This window comes from Ptychodera flava, chromosome 4, assembly GCF_041260155.1.
Source record: "Ptychodera flava strain L36383 chromosome 4, AS_Pfla_20210202, whole genome shotgun sequence".
Classification (NCBI taxonomy): Eukaryota; Metazoa; Hemichordata; class Enteropneusta; family Ptychoderidae; genus Ptychodera; species Ptychodera flava.
In genome coordinates this window covers 38,097,588-38,114,277 of record NC_091931.1, presented here as the reverse complement: position 1 = coordinate 38,114,277, position 16,690 = coordinate 38,097,588, and the positions used below count along the sequence as shown (strand labels likewise).

General features: G+C 38.7%; 1 protein-coding gene across 2 annotated transcripts in view; it reads right to left on the bottom strand.

The window, feature by feature from the left end:
* Positions 1–3,350: 3,350 nt before the first annotated feature.
* LOC139131680 (ribonucleoside-diphosphate reductase large subunit-like) overlaps positions 3,351–16,690 on the bottom strand; it is a 296,454-nt gene continuing 283,114 nt past the window's right edge. For both annotated transcript variants that reach the window (XM_070697848.1, XM_070697849.1), the window contains 11 exons: positions 16,259–16,344; positions 13,361–13,502; positions 12,606–12,689; positions 12,132–12,373; positions 10,963–11,164; positions 9,776–9,925; positions 9,218–9,439; positions 7,956–8,168; positions 5,618–5,713; positions 5,042–5,230; positions 3,351–4,262 (listed from right to left, as the gene is read on the bottom strand). In XM_070697848.1, coding sequence (XP_070553949.1) covers positions 4,050–4,262; positions 5,042–5,230; positions 5,618–5,713; positions 7,956–8,168; positions 9,218–9,439; positions 9,776–9,925; positions 10,963–11,164; positions 12,132–12,373; positions 12,606–12,689; positions 13,361–13,502; positions 16,259–16,344 — 1,839 coding nt within the window. In that variant the 3' untranslated portion in view covers positions 3,351–4,049. The remainder of the gene's footprint in view (positions 4,263–5,041; positions 5,231–5,617; positions 5,714–7,955; positions 8,169–9,217; positions 9,440–9,775; positions 9,926–10,962; positions 11,165–12,131; positions 12,374–12,605; positions 12,690–13,360; positions 13,503–16,258; positions 16,345–16,690) is intronic.

Genomic DNA, 16,690 nt, shown 5'->3' with positions numbered 1-16,690 from the left:
TTCTCAGCGGTTTTTTAGTTAACATGTTGATTCTCATTTCAGTTCAGCATGATAAACTTTGAAACTATTCCTTATTTATTCTTACCTGATGATACATATTTGCTGTATTAAACTATGCATTTATGGGGAGATGCCCGTTACACCATGGACGTACCACAGCCTTGTCTACCCAATATCACTTCTTGCAAAGAATCATAAAATTTCAGTATTTGTTAAGGTAAGATTGAAGTGTTTGTTGGATTCACATTTTAGCATGACAATTAGTTTTAAGGTGGGAAAGAAAGAGATGAAAATTTATGAAAATTTATGCAAATGTGGCAAATCAGTTTTCCTGGTTTTTTTCTCCCAGTTTCAAGATTTCATAAAAATACTAGCTGGGTCAAATTGTGAAATTTTCGCATTTCATTCTTGAAATATGATACAGGTTAGTTGGGCAATAAAGTTAATTTCAATTTTGCTTATTTTTAAAACTTTAGTTACAATATTACAAATATTACAGACCACGACAGGGCAGCATGCTCAGTCCCTTACAGTTTACTATTTAGTTTATTTATAAATGAACTTGAATCCCATATGGACAAGAACGACCGGGATGGAATATTGTTAACAATGATTTTAATAATATGAGTATCCTCATGTATGCAGATGATGTGGCCGATGCCACAGATTTGCCGATAAAACTACAAAGAAGATTGAATCAGCTGGAATTATTTTGCAAACACTGGAAAATGTCTGTAAATCTTGGCAAGTCAAAATTATTGTTTTTAGAAATGGGGGATACTGAAACGGTACGAGAAGTGGTTTTATATGAATACACCTGTCAATGTTGTTAAGCATTACAACTATCTTGGAATCATATTGTCCTCACGTTTATCTTGGTCACCGGCAAAAGAACATTTGGTTATGAAAGGAAACAAAGCCCTCTACCAGATTCAGATTGTTATTAATAAGTTAGGTGGTCTTTCTTTACTTCAGGCGTTTAAACTTTTTGATACGTGTATTTTACCTACTATTTGTTACGGTTCAGAAATCTTGGGTTATGAGTATTACCCAATAATAGAACGTATACAATTTAAGTTTTGTAGATTTATTTTGGGTGTAAATTCCAGTGTCAACACAGAAGTACTTCTGGGAGAGTGTGGGAGATTTCCTCTTGCTTGTACATACATGAAACGTTGCATTGCATACTGGTTGAAATTAATAGAAATGGAAAATTCACGATACCCAAAGGCCTGTTACGAAATGATTAGAACTTTTGATTCTAATGGAAGGGTCACCTGGGCAACCAAAATAAGGGAACTACTTTTTCGTTATGGTTTTGGTGTAGTTTGGTATGAGCAGCAGGTCGGCGACTCCAGCATCTTTTTAAAATTATTTCACACTAGACTACAAGATTGCTACAGGCAAGAGTGGTCTGATTCCATAAATAATCACTCCCGTTTACGCAGCTACGCAGGTTTCAAATCTATGCTTGAGCCCGAGTTATATCTGTCAAATATTCACATAAAGAAATTCAAATCGAATCTGGCGAAATTGCGCTGTTCCAGCCACAAACTAGCAATCGAAACTGGCCGTCATTGTACAACACCTATTCCCATAGATCTCAGAATATGTCCATAATGTAAAGGTAATGGTATTACAATCATAGAAGCTGAATGTCACTTTTTATTGTTTTGTCCTTTTATACCACAGAAATTTCGTGTTTTTCCGACACAAGAAAAGTGCTTTGCTTTGTTAAGATGTAAAGAAACGGATGTACAATATGTTCATAAATCCTTTAAGAAACGAGAATTGTTTATACAAGCTCAAGAATAGTCTTCATTTTTTTGTCTGATATATATTTTTCTCTGAGTACATGTATGTTTTCTTTCTTCATGCAATTGGCTGAGGCCTTAGCATTTTGGAATTAAAGAGTAATTGCAATAAATATTACAGACCATGGACTGCCCATTGGGGTTTCTCCTTTAAAACGTGTGATAGTTCTAGTTGACTAATAAATGTTTCATACTGGCATCTTGTGAAAAGAAATGAAGTGTGACAACAGTGACACAGGGAAAGGTAAATGAATTGACACATATAAAAGTATAGTTTGTTAAAGAAAATGTTTAATTTCAGATATTTGGAATGGAAAATCTAAGTTCATGGTACATTGGTTGATGGCTATAAATAGGAAATGAAAAAAAAATACTCTGGATCATTTACAAACTCATAAATGCCAGAATTAATATTGTTTAGTTTGTATGAAACCCCACCCCTCAACTTATTTCTCCAAAATTTGGGAAAAACTGAACTGGAGGCAGACGGATTTGGAAAATGAGTACATTGTACAAAAGGAGAAATAACATAAACGCCTTAAGTTATTACAGTGAAGATCGAAATACACTCCAAAAAGTTTGGCAAAAACTGAGCACCATTTAAAATGCCCTTAATTTGAATGAATACTTGCACGCAAAGGCTGTTCTCCTGACTATCAAAGGCAGAACCACAAGCATGGCTGCTGATGATAGCACCCCAGTGGGATATTTGTCACTAAAACAAAAGATTCAGCGTTTTCTTGAAGGTACTCTGGAGGCCTCAAAGGCCATCTGGATTTCTTCCAGTCTTTTTAATCAGAAATTACGGGAAAACTCATGGGGCATTTCATTGAGATTCTGACAATCTGTTGTTGAAATCTACATCATTGATGACAAGTCCGTACTTGACACTGTTTGAGAAATAAGCAGAGATTTCAGTGTATTTCAAAACTCTGAACTTTGCCCTTTGATGGGTAGGGCAAAATCTCCAGATCTTTTGAACTTACATTTCTGTTTGATATTGGTTGGGAGTAAACTTACATTTCTGTTTGATATTGGTTGGGAGTAAACTTACATTTCTGTTTGATATTGGTTGGGAGTGGGGGGGGGGGCGTTATGAATTTTGTGTTTGGCAGTGATTCTGATGGCTAACGGTTTGCAAGTTTCTCAAATTGGAAACCAGAAAATACATTCAGCTTGTCCTGTCAGGGAATGAACCTGGATAGAAAATGCCCCTATATATGTGAAGAATCATCTGATGGTGGCCAAAGTACAGGAAAAGCCATGGGTGACCTTGCCTCAAAGAACCATTACACAAAATATTTTCAACATGGAATGCCCTGTGGTAAAGATGGTGGGGAGCAGGAAATCCACCCTGCTAATATTTCAGGAAGATGACAGTTCTTCAAACAACTGACAACTCGCATGTTTGGAGGTTATTTGATCTTTTTGATTTGCTTTGGTGGTGTACAGGGAGAGTATGAAATTTGAAAGGTCTGGTAGTGATAGCTAATTTTGTATCATTTATACGAAAAATTTATTTTACCTCTTTTCTTATTTTACAAAATTGTCCAAATCGCTATATTATTAAGCATCAAAGTATTGCATAGGTCTCTAAATTCTGAACAAAAGTTGAAATTCAGTGATAACAACCTTGCATCACACTTGTGGTTTATATTTTATATTGTATACATACATAAACCTCCACAGCAAAAGTCTAAATACTACTATAAAGTCAGCTGGTATTTCTACAGATTTACAAACTTTTAAGACAGCTACCTGGCATTGTTGAGCGTCACCATTGACAGTGTACAAGTGGGAGGCAACTCACTGGAACTGTGGTAAATTCAATTTCAACTCATCCTCTCTCAAACCATCTGGTATTATCGAACTTCACGATCACCTGTACAAGCCCATAGTGCAACAACAATGCAAGAATTTCTACAACTGCATTTTTAAGTTTTTTTTCAGCCTATTTAGTATTTTACTGTACCTCTAAAAATGTGAAAATAATTGCATCCCTCTTGCACTAGGCCCTCAACGTGTGAAAATCCTGTCTACCACTATAATATGCTTCGACAGAGTGTCAAAGTTCTACATGGTCATATGCATGTACATAAAAATACATGCCCCACACTTGAATGTACATGATGTAAATCCATTTTAGTTCATTGTATTGTGGAGAGCATAATTTATGTTCTGATATGATTCTCCATATCACCATGGTGATTTCACAAATTCATGTGTTTATTTTTTTTATGAGCCACACATGAGACACTCGTCTTTGTTCTGTAGTGAGCAGACCATTGCCGCCTGGTTGGCTTCCTTGGCCGCTGCCTCTTTCTTGGCCGCTTCCTCTTTGGCGATGGCCTGGCTTTGTTTGGAAGCCGCCTTGGTCTTATCCAGTGTAAATTTGATGGGATCCGCTGCTGGCCGTGTGCGAAGGTAATACATACCAGTCTTCAAACCCTGTCAATGAGTAGGTGAATCAAGTTAAACAAACGTAACGTATTGCTTGGTTATTTCAAACACTATTTACACACACTTGGCTCATTTTCCATCTTCGGGATAATTTTTTGTGGAGGTCTAAGAACAATCTTGCTCACATACAAAAGTGACATGGGGAATAGTATGAAGTTATTGGGAAAATGCCACAAAGGATGCACAAGGACTTTAGCGTATTGCCCTATGTGAAGCAGAGGGTGACGCACAGAATTTATGTCTGAGTGCATCATTTTCGGTATTTTCATTTTACCAATATACAAGCTGCATCTGTGACTTGGGCATCAAAGTGCCAGAGAAGAGAGCACTTTTGTGCATATTTCAAGTTTTTTCTTCAGTTGCACAGTAAAAATGGAACGCTGTATAGAAAACACAGTTCTGATAGCCTGTGCAACCTGCACAATACATTTTCTGGCGATCATCCAATGGGTCGTTTGAAACAGTTTTAAAGTGCACAATCAGAAGCACTCAAATGCATTGAGCTTGGGGCGCCTGGAAATAGTAAATGTTACCAAACACACATTCACTTTTCTATTTCTAGCACACAGAAAATGCATTTTTTCTCAATGGTGAATGTAAAATAATTCCTATTCTTGTGACCCCAATACTTTCATGACACATATAACTGTGATTGAAATTGTCTCATATATAGGTCCACTCACCCTGTTTAAAAATGAGATACCAAGCTTTGACAATGTCCACAAAAGATATATTTCTGGAATTTCATTCTAAAAGAACATGTTTACCTTTTTCCAGGCAAAGAAATGCATGCTGGAAAGCTTTCCGTAGTTCGGTTCCGCTATGTGGATGTTGAGTGACTGGCTTTGGTCGATAAAAGCACCTCTATCGGCGGCCATTATGATGATATTCTTCTGAGATATCTCCCACACTGTCCTGTACAGCATTTTAATGTCTTCTGGAATTCCTTCAATGTCCTGTTTAAAACACAAAAAAGTCAGTGAACAACTTGGGAAAAGATCGAAGAGGATGGTTGGCAATCACCAGTGATAACAATCTGATGTCTTGATAATACACAAGATATTTAGACAGAAGTACGTAAATTCTTTGTTTTGTGTCTGCCCACACCTGTTAGGCTTCCAAAGTTTTCAGTGAAAAACCATCAACTTTTCCACTGTCGATGATATTCTATTGCAAATAAAAGCCACAATTTTACACTGAGACTAAATACTTCCTAACAGAATTCACATTACAACCATTGAATCATGTTGTGAAGTACATTGTACACTGAAGAATCACATACTTCAAGGAATGAGCAGTGTGTAGGAAAACACCATTGGTTTTGTTATCTGTGAGCTTTTTACCTGGATGGAACCATTGTTTGCAATTAACATGTTCTTCATGTCATCGTCCCAAAGTCCAAGTTCTGTCAGATCTTTCAAGAGATGATGATTCACAACCTAAGATGGGAATAAAAGACACCAATTGTCAAGTGACTTTGAATGAAAATGGGACAGTGATATCTTTCATAGCAAGAAAAATGAATTTCTTGATTACAATCTGTTAAACTCTTTCTGTTTCTACTTACAAACCAAGATTTATTTGCTAGCCTTGCAGGTAGAGGGTAAAGGGAAACAAGATGTAACCCAAGGTGATGGAACATGGTATTGAAATTATTGTCATGGTGCTCTTCCACTTGATCAGAATGGCAAATTAAGTATGTATAATAGCGAACCAAATTAATTTTTCAACACTCAAGTAAAAATGTCAACTAGATCACAATAGGTACAAAAAATCGGCAGCCTTGCTTAAAGCGCAGTGGTCGTCGCGCTGCGCATCCTCCTGATGGGGTCCCCCTCTGTTGTAAACACATCCAAGAACGCCGCACATGTTACGGGTTGATTGTAATGTTTGCGATATTGCCGCTTGTTAAAATGGCGGCTGATCTGTCACAGGCATACCAACTAACCAAATGTAACACGCAATAAAAGGTCAATTAATCTAAGTTAAATATCTGCTGAATATTGAACAATAATTGCACGCTGGATTGAGATCACATTTGCTCATGATTTTCTTGAATCAGTTGAATGGGGCTCGGCTACTGTTATCGCTCGAGCCATAGAGCTAGACGTACGCATGTATACGCCAACAGACTATCAACGACCAGGCTCTAGTTATTGACATCGCTAGCAAGGACGAGAGCTTTCATTTCAAGAGGCCCGACAGGAGTACAAAGACAACAACCCAAACCACAGCTCGCAGAGCAAGGCCCGCTGCAGCAAGAAGCATCTCTACATCTGTTCCGTTCCGTGGTCTGTATGAACGTCCGTGTCAAACCGGGTATATGGCGCGCTACACTCGGCTGTGGAGAATCCAACTCAACTACAAAGTTTACCCCGTTTGGGGTGCAAACGAGAATTCCGAGTACAGGTATCAAGTCAAGCGAAGGACCTTTCATAGGTCTTCTTGTTATGTGGGGGTTATCTCACTTGAAAGAGGATTCAGACCTACCCGGCAATCAGGAGGTACAACAACGAAGTTTGCCCAGCACCGGTAGGCCTACACCATCTAGCGGTTGGATCACTGCCATGACACGTGCACAGGACCGGGGCACAGGATCTCTCGATACGTCTATGCAAGGTGTAGCCGTGCAATTTTCCTGCCAAATGCCGCAAAAACCCGCTCGTTTTGTCTATTGTTTCCTGTCATTTTACTATTTCTTACCACGTAATACTAGGAGAAGTAAGACATGGTGATCAACAGTTGGTTGTGGGCCAAGTCGTCGCGGGCTAGTACATTGTGGGACCGGATTCTCTATATCCGTGTACGTCAACGCGGTGACCGTCTCCCAACACATCTCCCGTGTCCTGCTCTGGCTTGCCGATCATGGTCTTGAGCGTAACTTTTGTGTTAGGCATTGTGCTTGTTGCTGGTCTACATATATAGGCACTGTTGATCATTTTAGTTATTATTTTCACTGTACTGTACAAAGCATTGTGTACAACCAGCGTGAACGCGCGCGATCAAACCTTTTTGTTCACTGTGTCTTGGTGCAGTAAACTCAGCGACATAATGTGCTGAGTGTAGTGTCCCAATGTTCGTAGCTCTACACGAGTTTATAGACAGAAATACACCACTGAAGTTCGTTTCTGATCTTAATATTTTACCATTGCATGATGTTGAGTCTTACAAAGGCCTTAACAAAGTGAGGGACCGCTCCCATCTCACTCCTATTGAAGTTGAGAAGACTTATGTTTACAAAACTTTATGTTTATCAACAAAAAAATCACGAACGCGCAGCGCGACGACCACTGCGCTTTAAAGGGGTAGCGTTCAATCTCTGGTTCTCACATTAACTCTTGTTGACAGTGAGTATTTTAATTGATGTTAGCACTTTGTTTTCCATTGACGTTTTTATAAGGTGGGCCAATTTGATTTTAGATAAAGCCAATAAACAACATGCCCCTTTAAAGGAACCAAGTCTTACAAAGAAACTTGGAAAATGCTCGGCAAGCATCACTACAATTCACGCGTTTTCTTATTCTCCATTTTGGATATACTATGATGCACTTGATTTTGAACATCTCGTCATTGCCTGGACTACATGATTGCAAACTTCAAAAGCATATCAGGGAATGGACGAATCGATCATTTTATAATCAAACTCAAGCCAATGAAAATTCAGAAGATATCATGCATTACCTGAAACTCCCCTGATAGTACTCTTCTGGAGTAGATATTGCTGGTGTAAGGTTCAATGGCTTCGTTGTTCCCCAGGATCTGTGCCGTGGATGCCGTCGGCATCGGTGCCATCAGCAGGCTGTTCCGTACTCCATGCTGGGCAATCTCTTTCTTGAGAGCATCCCAGTCGTGGAGATCAGTGGGTGTCACATTCCACATATCGTGCTGAAGGATCTGTGTCAACCAAATGGAAATAATCAGTTAAAACAACCACTTCTTTCTGACTCACCTAAGACAGAGATACAGATACTTTCTTCAACAGAAGTTGTTCTGGGTAACTCATAAACGCTCAATTAAAAGTGTTAGGAAGCCCTTTTTTTGGTAATATACACTTAGAAAATGTGGAGAGTAATTTTCATGAATTTGATTTGAAATGTTGTCCATTAGCTCTCATTTAATTGTACATGTTCTTTGAAAAGGGATGGCAGTGTTTTTCCAATATGAGCCTTTATATGAATAACCAAATTTAATAAAATCCCCTTAAAATAAACACAAACACTGTGTCATGTCCCCCCTCTGTGAAATCTTGATATCAAGGCAATCCATGACATGATTGCTGCCCATGATGCATCATCATATTGATTTAAACTAATAATCTGAAAGGACTTTGCCTCCAGATCTGTGATTGAACTTATGTAAATGAAATATGTAGGCCTCAAAAATATTAAATATTAACTGGATGGAAAATAGCAAAAAACTGTTGGCAGTCTTCAATTGATAAACATTAATTACTAATACCTTGAAAAACTTAATTTGCATAACTTGAACTAGCAAAATCTGCTAGTTCCACTTTGTAAGAATCGAATCACCCCAAGCAGGGGGAAAGGACATTCTCTCCTTGTGGCAGAAACTTGGAGAAAAAACACTGGGATAGTTATTTTGGAAATACCAAACACCTCTGTCGTTTTGTTTATCTGTAGAATTTTTTTAATTATTTATTGGCAGAAAACATTAAAAATTTTTCTTAGGAAAACAAAATAACAGCATTTAAGAGGGTCATCTCGACTGATAAATTTATCACAGTTATTCTATATAAATTCTCACTGGTGATAACAAATTGAAATGTGTGAAACTGCTATTTGTTTGCAAACCAAGTAAACACTTTTAATTGTGCAGGTGACTACCCAGTAAGGCTTAGTTACCATAGAAACTAGTTACACAGTAAACAACAAGGCTTCTTTAAGGTGTTCTGTCATGGTGATTAGCAAAGTTATTAGACATACCCCTTTGCTGACTGGGGAGCCTTTGTATGTCTCGTAGTAACCGTACTCCTTGGCTAACTCACAGCTGGCTTTCAACGCGCCATAGTAAATCGTCTCAAATATCTGTTTGTTGAGGTGCATGGCTTCGGGGCTGTCGAACGGATACCTCATCAGGATGAAGGCATCAGCCAAGCCCTGCACACCGATGCCGATTGGGCGGTGACGCATATTGCTTGTCCTTGCCTGTTCCGGGGAAGAACGAAAAAAAAAGACAGGATTTCAGCCTTGTGGGTGGCGTGAGATTTGCTGGTGCTAAATAAATGGCTATTCCATAGGTCAAAATAGAATTTAAAAAGGGCAACAATTGCAAACAAAGCTAGGGGGCACAGCCAATTAAAAGTGACAGCCAATTAAACACAAAAGCATCCTTTAATTGATGGGCGAAAGTTTTTTTAGGATTCTAAATTTTAAATATAGAAAATAATTAACTGACACCTTGTTTGCTATGGGTGAACACTTTGTTTTTGTGAAATCCAATAATAAGCTCATAACGAGGTCAACATTTGACATATTTCTCACCTCAGGCACTGGGTAGAAATTAATATCAATTATTTTGTTGAGATTGCGGACGATGACTCTGGTTACTTCCATGAGTTTGTCAAAGTCGTAAGTCTTGTCAGGCTTCACGTACATGTTGAGGGCGATGGACGCGAGGTTACAAACAGCAACCTGTCAATTCAAGCAAACATATATGACATGGCTTCATTTGGGGCAAGACTGGTGCCGCCATATCTACTTAAAAACATACTGTTTTCATTAGGCAAAAGTAATTAAATTCTTTGTTTTGCGTCCCCACCGATTAGGTTTTTAAGGTTTTCATGAAAAATACATACAGCGTATTTGAATAGGAAATTTTAGGACATGAACACTTCGCGCTTTTCTGAACTAAAATTTGTCACAATGTTTTATTTGCTGCAATCCAATTACATTATTTTCTTGTGTGTGTTTTTCAGCCGCTTAGACGCGTACCTTTTCCCATTTTAAGTGGACGCAAAACAAGAATTTAATTACTTTGGCCTTATTGTATTTAACAGATTCTTGTTAAAGCATGTGGACATACAACACACAGTATTCAGCTTGTCAACTCAGCCTATACATACTTAAACTGCATTTTTACTGTCAAAAAGCTACTTCTGGTCTGGACAAGCATTCAAATGTAAATGATTACAGGCATGTTTTACAAGTGAAGATACTGTTGACTCGCTGAACAAGTTGGTTTGTAAACACCCTTTGGGAACTGGTGATGGATATACAAAACAAAAGAGTTACCCCAAAAAATCATCAAAAGTTACAGCTACTGTTTGCTCAAACTTTCCTCAAGATATCTTTCCACCATACTCTTTGACAATCAAGAATAAAAACTGGGGTGAGTGCTAGAGAAATAAATTACCACATGTTTACCAATATTTGAAATTAAAAATGGCCACCATCCCTGTGTTAAACTCTGTGGAAAAAAAATGAATTTTTTTAATTTCCAAAAACTACGATATACAAAATTTTTCTTACGCCAAGAGCTTTAAACTGAGCCCCCACAAGTGGTAGATCATAAGTTTGAAAGTCTGCATTTCACATCTGTACCCTGGCACATTTTACCTTGAGTGCCTAAATGTCAATACAAGAAATCACACTAGTTCACACTACAGCTCCTTCTGCTATTTGACTGCGCATCACATCAGTCTAACTCAGAGATGGATGGATATACTCACTTCCTCAGCACTGCTGTATTCCACAATTTCGGTACAGAGGTTGCTGCACTTGATAGTTCCCAGGTTCTGCTGGTTTGATTTCCTGTTGCAGGCATCCTTGTAAAGCATATACGGAGTGCCCGTTTCAGTCTGAGCTTCAATGATGGCATACCACAGCTGCTGGGCTTTGATGGTCTTGCGGCCTTTGCCAGCCTTCTCATACCTGCAAAATTACCACAATGCAATATGACTTATGATTTTCTTATGATATTCCTACCATCGCTGAAGGAAAGAATATACTTTGACTTAAAGCAATATTTTGTTTTGCAATGTCAGGGAAGTATACAGAGAGACATTCAACAAAATTAAAAACTTGATGGACAAGGAATAAACTAAATAAGCCCCTGCTATGGATCGATGTTTTTGGGCTTTTTGGCCAATGTCAGAATGAATTAGCTTCTCAGTCTCTACACTAATGACAGGTGAAGCTTAGAAATATGACATTCAAAGTCATTGTCTCCATCATCCTACTTTTGGATTCATGGAGTGTGGTCCATGAAATGTACTTGGTAATACAACTCTGAGGCTAGCCATACTAACAGAGTATCGCATATTTTTTTTCATTTTGGATGAAATATATGCTTAATTTTTAACCCCCCTCTGTGTTTTTGGACCTCTCTTTCATATTTCAGTTGGTCAATTTATTTCGACTTGAAAAATATGAATACTGCCATGTAAATTTTACCAGTCCAAATGATCAAATGTACCACAAGACAACATTTTCTTGTGCAAAGTTGGTCTAGCACAGTGCAATATCAAGCCCTGGCTACCCCTGTTCACGTCTTAAAACTTTAGCATTTTATGTGCGTCTTGGGTGAACATTAAGAAGCTCACTTATACTGAACACCTTTGCACACAACAACGACTGCATAACAAGAGCACATTACTTGCGTAAGATCAAACTATATCTGTACAACTACGAGTACATGCCTTTGACAGTGTCAATGACCAACAGTGTAAGACGACAGGTTTAGTTGAAAAAGCTCTGATTTGAGTGACAAATCACTCAAGTGTGTAGTGTGAGGCTACAATACGAAGGAAAAACCCATCAGCGATCTGAAGAGCTGAGAAAAAAAAATCCACTGCACAAACATGTTGTTTTAGAGATTTTGTTTCATATGTATACTCACTCCTCATACATCTTTTCAAACTCATCTCCCCACACATCGTGCAGCCCTGGGCACTCATTTGGACACATCAACGTCCAGTCTTTGTTGGCCTCCACACGCTTCATGAAGAGGTCGGGAATCCACAGGGCATAGAAGAGGTCCCTGGCTCTCTGCTCGTCCTTTCCAGTATTCTTCTTGGCATCCAGGAATTCAAAGATGTCCGCATGCCAGGGTTCCAGGTAAATTGCAAATGCTCCAGGGCGCTGGTGCAGGCAAACAGTATCCCGTCACTTTGATGTTACAGGTTTTTCCTCTTTGCGCCTCCAAATCTCAACCATCACATGTTGTAAGATGCTTGGATAGTCTCAAGTATGCCAAAGTGTCAAAATTTCAAATTTTTGAGCATATTCAGTCTTGTTGGACAGACTTGCTTTTGATCATAAATTTTGTGTCACTCACACTTTTCATGGGAAGAGTTAAGTGAGCAAACCTTACCTTGTTACCTCCCTGGTCCACATAGCGTGCCGTGTTGTTGTACACCCTCAACATTGGCAGCAGACCGTTAGAGTTACCATTGGTCTGGGAAAAACATGAGGATGCTCCAAAATTAGTGAACAAACCACAGACAAGATGATCTGTGGTCTCAACTCACGTCAAATCTCTCAAACAGTCATTTCTTGCTTCAGAGTAAATGATATGCAGTTACCACCGGATACTTGGCAATTTGCTCTGTACTCATTTATTTAGAAAGGTGAATTCGCTTTTCCCTAGTTTTTAATTTTCTTTTTTCAAATAAATTTTTTTCCATACATACCGTGAATTTGTATACATACAAACCAAATGTAATGACCTTGAATTTTTTAATATGTAGCATCTACTTTTAAGTTTTTAGGAGTACATTGTTTAGGAGTACATTGAGATGGAAATATTCAATTGTATATTTTTATCAGAGTGGCAGGTAACAGTTAACAATTTCCAGATTGAAAATTTTTCTAGTCCTCGTTTGCCGTAATGTTAGTTTCGTGCTGCCAAACATTCGTGTCTGACATTTGTTGTGAACCGTTTGTAACAGAGCGGCTTGTCTCAGAGGACACTTCTATGCGATGATTAACTCTCAAAAAATAACTTTTATCCTGTCCATATCACCCTTAATTTCAACACAATTATCATCGGTATGCACAAGGTGAGATCACGGAAATCATAACGTGAAATATTGAGTGGACCTGGTGTGATCACCTGGTTTCACTTACCCCAGCAATGTAGCTCCCAGAAGCCCTGATACAGTGGACGTTGAGCCCAATGCCCCCGGCACTCTTTGAGATCAAGGCACACTGTTTGAGGGAGTCGTAGATGCCTTCAATGCTGTCATCTTTCATAGTCAGCAGGAAACAACTGAAACAGGAAGAAAAATTATGAGTATATCATTGCCAAGCTTTAAGATAACAAAGCAAAGTAATAGTGGTAATAAACACATTAAACGTAAAAGAACATCACATTTGTGGAGAAAAAATGACTTTTGTCATATCCTTGTATGATCACTGTTGAAAGATTCATCACCATCAGATCCTATGCAGCCATTCTGACAAAATGACAGCTGGATAATTATGCAAATTTGCATCAATTAAAGCAAGCTAAATGCCACCAACGACTAATCAGTTCTTGCCATTGCCAAACAATATCAGTGAGACTCGTTTAATTTTGATCAAATGAGCCATTCTTCAGATGTGGCACCAACAGACGCATGGCCACGGATAACAGTATGTAGACAATACAAAATAAATATCTTTTAGCCTATAGACTCAACTAAGCATGCATAAACATATTTATGAAGAATTATATAGATGTGTTAACAGTGTTTTCACTGAAAGCCGGCAGCAGGCGAAAACCCCCTGGCTTGTCAAAATCACACCCTGCCTGGCTCACGCGCTTCGCTCTCTTACCATAACATGCCACCTTTTCACATGGGGTAAAACTTTGAGATAACTCTGTTGTAAGTGTAACTTTCTAACACGTCCATGAGAACACTTCACAGCCAGACACTGAGGGACACAAAGTTCACACCTCTTGTTCACTGGAGTATTTTCATTCTGCAGATAACAACATCTCCTAGCAAGGGCACTTGAGACTAATTCTGGCCACCTTTGATGGCATTTGACCCCCTAGTTCAGCCATTCAATCTTGTTGGTCCACTTCAGTCATCAGTTAAGCCAACTCACAGGATGAGAGGGAAAGATTTGTTTATCAGCTGGATCTCAACACGGATTGGTCAATGGTCCGTGGAAACCAAGTCATTGTAAATGACATGGTCCTGGCTTGGTTTATAACTTTGGAAACCGTTGACAGAAATGATGGTGAAGTGAAATTGGTCAAAGCATATCTAGAAATGGGCTGAGAACGTTTTAACCTTTGATGATGTATGTGCAAATGGAGTCACTGTTGCTAAATTTGTGTAATAGTTGGGTAATAGTTGTGGCTACATGTTGAAGAGTGCGTATGAAAAAGTCTGAACAAAATGACCACTTGGCAGCCACATATGTATTAAATTGTATGGCCCAAAAATTTGACATGCCTATGAAAGTCATAATGTGTTGTCCTTGTGCGAAGTTTGAATAGAATTTTCATGCGAGAGTACTAGAGCTTTGGATATGGAAAATTCAGAACAAAATGGCTGCCTGGAGACCACACTTCATCATATGTTAGATATGCATATGCTCATCATGGTGTGTTGTCTTGTTGCAAATTTAAAAGAAAACAGTCAATATATTTCAGTCTAATGGCTCAGGACAGGAAAAAAATCATTGAAATGCACAACACTTAAGTCTGACAGTCTTTGATTCTAAACTTGACATCTGTATTGTTGCTCCAAGAGAAAAGATTCTTTACACCAGTCTCTTTCTATAGTCCACTGGGTGGTAGGAACACTATGTGAAGGCCATTGGACAAAATTTCCACTTCAAAGAACAAAGTTGCTCTTGTTCAAGCTCTTTTAAAGTTCATTTATGTATTTTTTTATCATGAAAAGTTATTTGGGCAGTTTGACTTCTTGAAAGACCCTGAAATATTGGTCAACTGTTCACAGCTTTTACACTGTGTGCAGCTAGACAAGAGTAAACATTTAGTGACACAATAGCAACTCTCACTAACATCATGGAAATGTTTAACTGTGACAGGGAAACCAGGTTACGATGGGAGTTGTTCATTTTGTCTGGAGGTGTCACAAACAAAATCTGGCAGCATTCAGCGAAGGGGCAATTTTGACTCCTTCCTAGTTGTGAATCTCCCATCAACATCATTTCATACACTTGGAGACTTTAACCCTTCACCACAGTGGTTTGCCCCGAGCCCATTGCTTTCAATGGTGATTGAGGACCTGCTTACAGGGAATAGGGGTGAACAGGATGTTCAATGTATGATTGATACCACAAAGAGAGTAACTTTTCCCCCTTATATCATTGAAATATATTTTAGCTTCTTTGTAATGAGGACCACATGTCAGTGACACGCACAGAAAACCCCAAGCTTTGGGCACATTACACAAGGAAACCGACAAATACATCAAGAAATTTCAAACTAATGACCCCAGTACTTATTTTGCTGACAAATTTTTAAGACCCCATGAATCTGCCACCCAGCCCTCCTGTAAGGGAAACAATGCTATTTTAGGTAGCTACAGCTTAGAACAAACAGCTCTGTGTGATATATGTGAAGGTTTTGCTGCAAGATATTGATTATTTCAACATCCGGAACAACAAACAAATATCCTTGGGGTACTGGGAACCTTTACACCTTGCACTTTAATGATATCAACGGGGACTTCACAAACATGATTCATAAAGTATGCAATGAGAAAATATCCACATTTAGCAGAGATCTCACCAGAGTCCCTTGAGTGGCGGTTGCCTCATAAATATTCATAATTATAATTCTATGCCCACCCACCGAACAATTTTCCACTTTTTTCATAATGAAATGACAGATACATGAGGAAAAAAATCTTAAACGCTAATTTACATAGATACTTGAAGCAGTGTTCAGCTGGAATTGGTTTAAAGTGCTGGTTTGGGAAGGCCACAGCCAAACAGCGCTTATAAAAATCCTGATATCGACATATCTTGCTGTCACAGTCAGTCCCGACAGAATCTACTTACCTTGAAAGCTGTGGCCTGCAAGTACCAGCATTGAACAGGGTTGGAGATGCGTGGGTGAACCACTTCTCTGACAGCAAGTTGTAGGTCTGTAAAATACGGAGACCAAACATCCATCCAATTGTAATATACTAGCATCTCGTAGGCATTCATCCTTCGAGATCCCAGGGTCCATAATACACTAACAGCCACTTGAAATTCAAAGAATGCCTTGGAGGAATTTTAGAGGACTTTTGGAGGTCCAAAGTGCCAATATTTCCAGATTTCATTTTTACAATATGTCAATTTTTAAATGTCATTTTTACAGTATTGCAGCTGATCAATTTTCCAGGGCTCCATTTCTGGAAGCGTATGGATCCTAGATCCGCTTGCAGATAAAAACTTGCCTTCAAATGTTCCTGCTGCAAAATCTAATTCACTATTGGCCAATTGGTT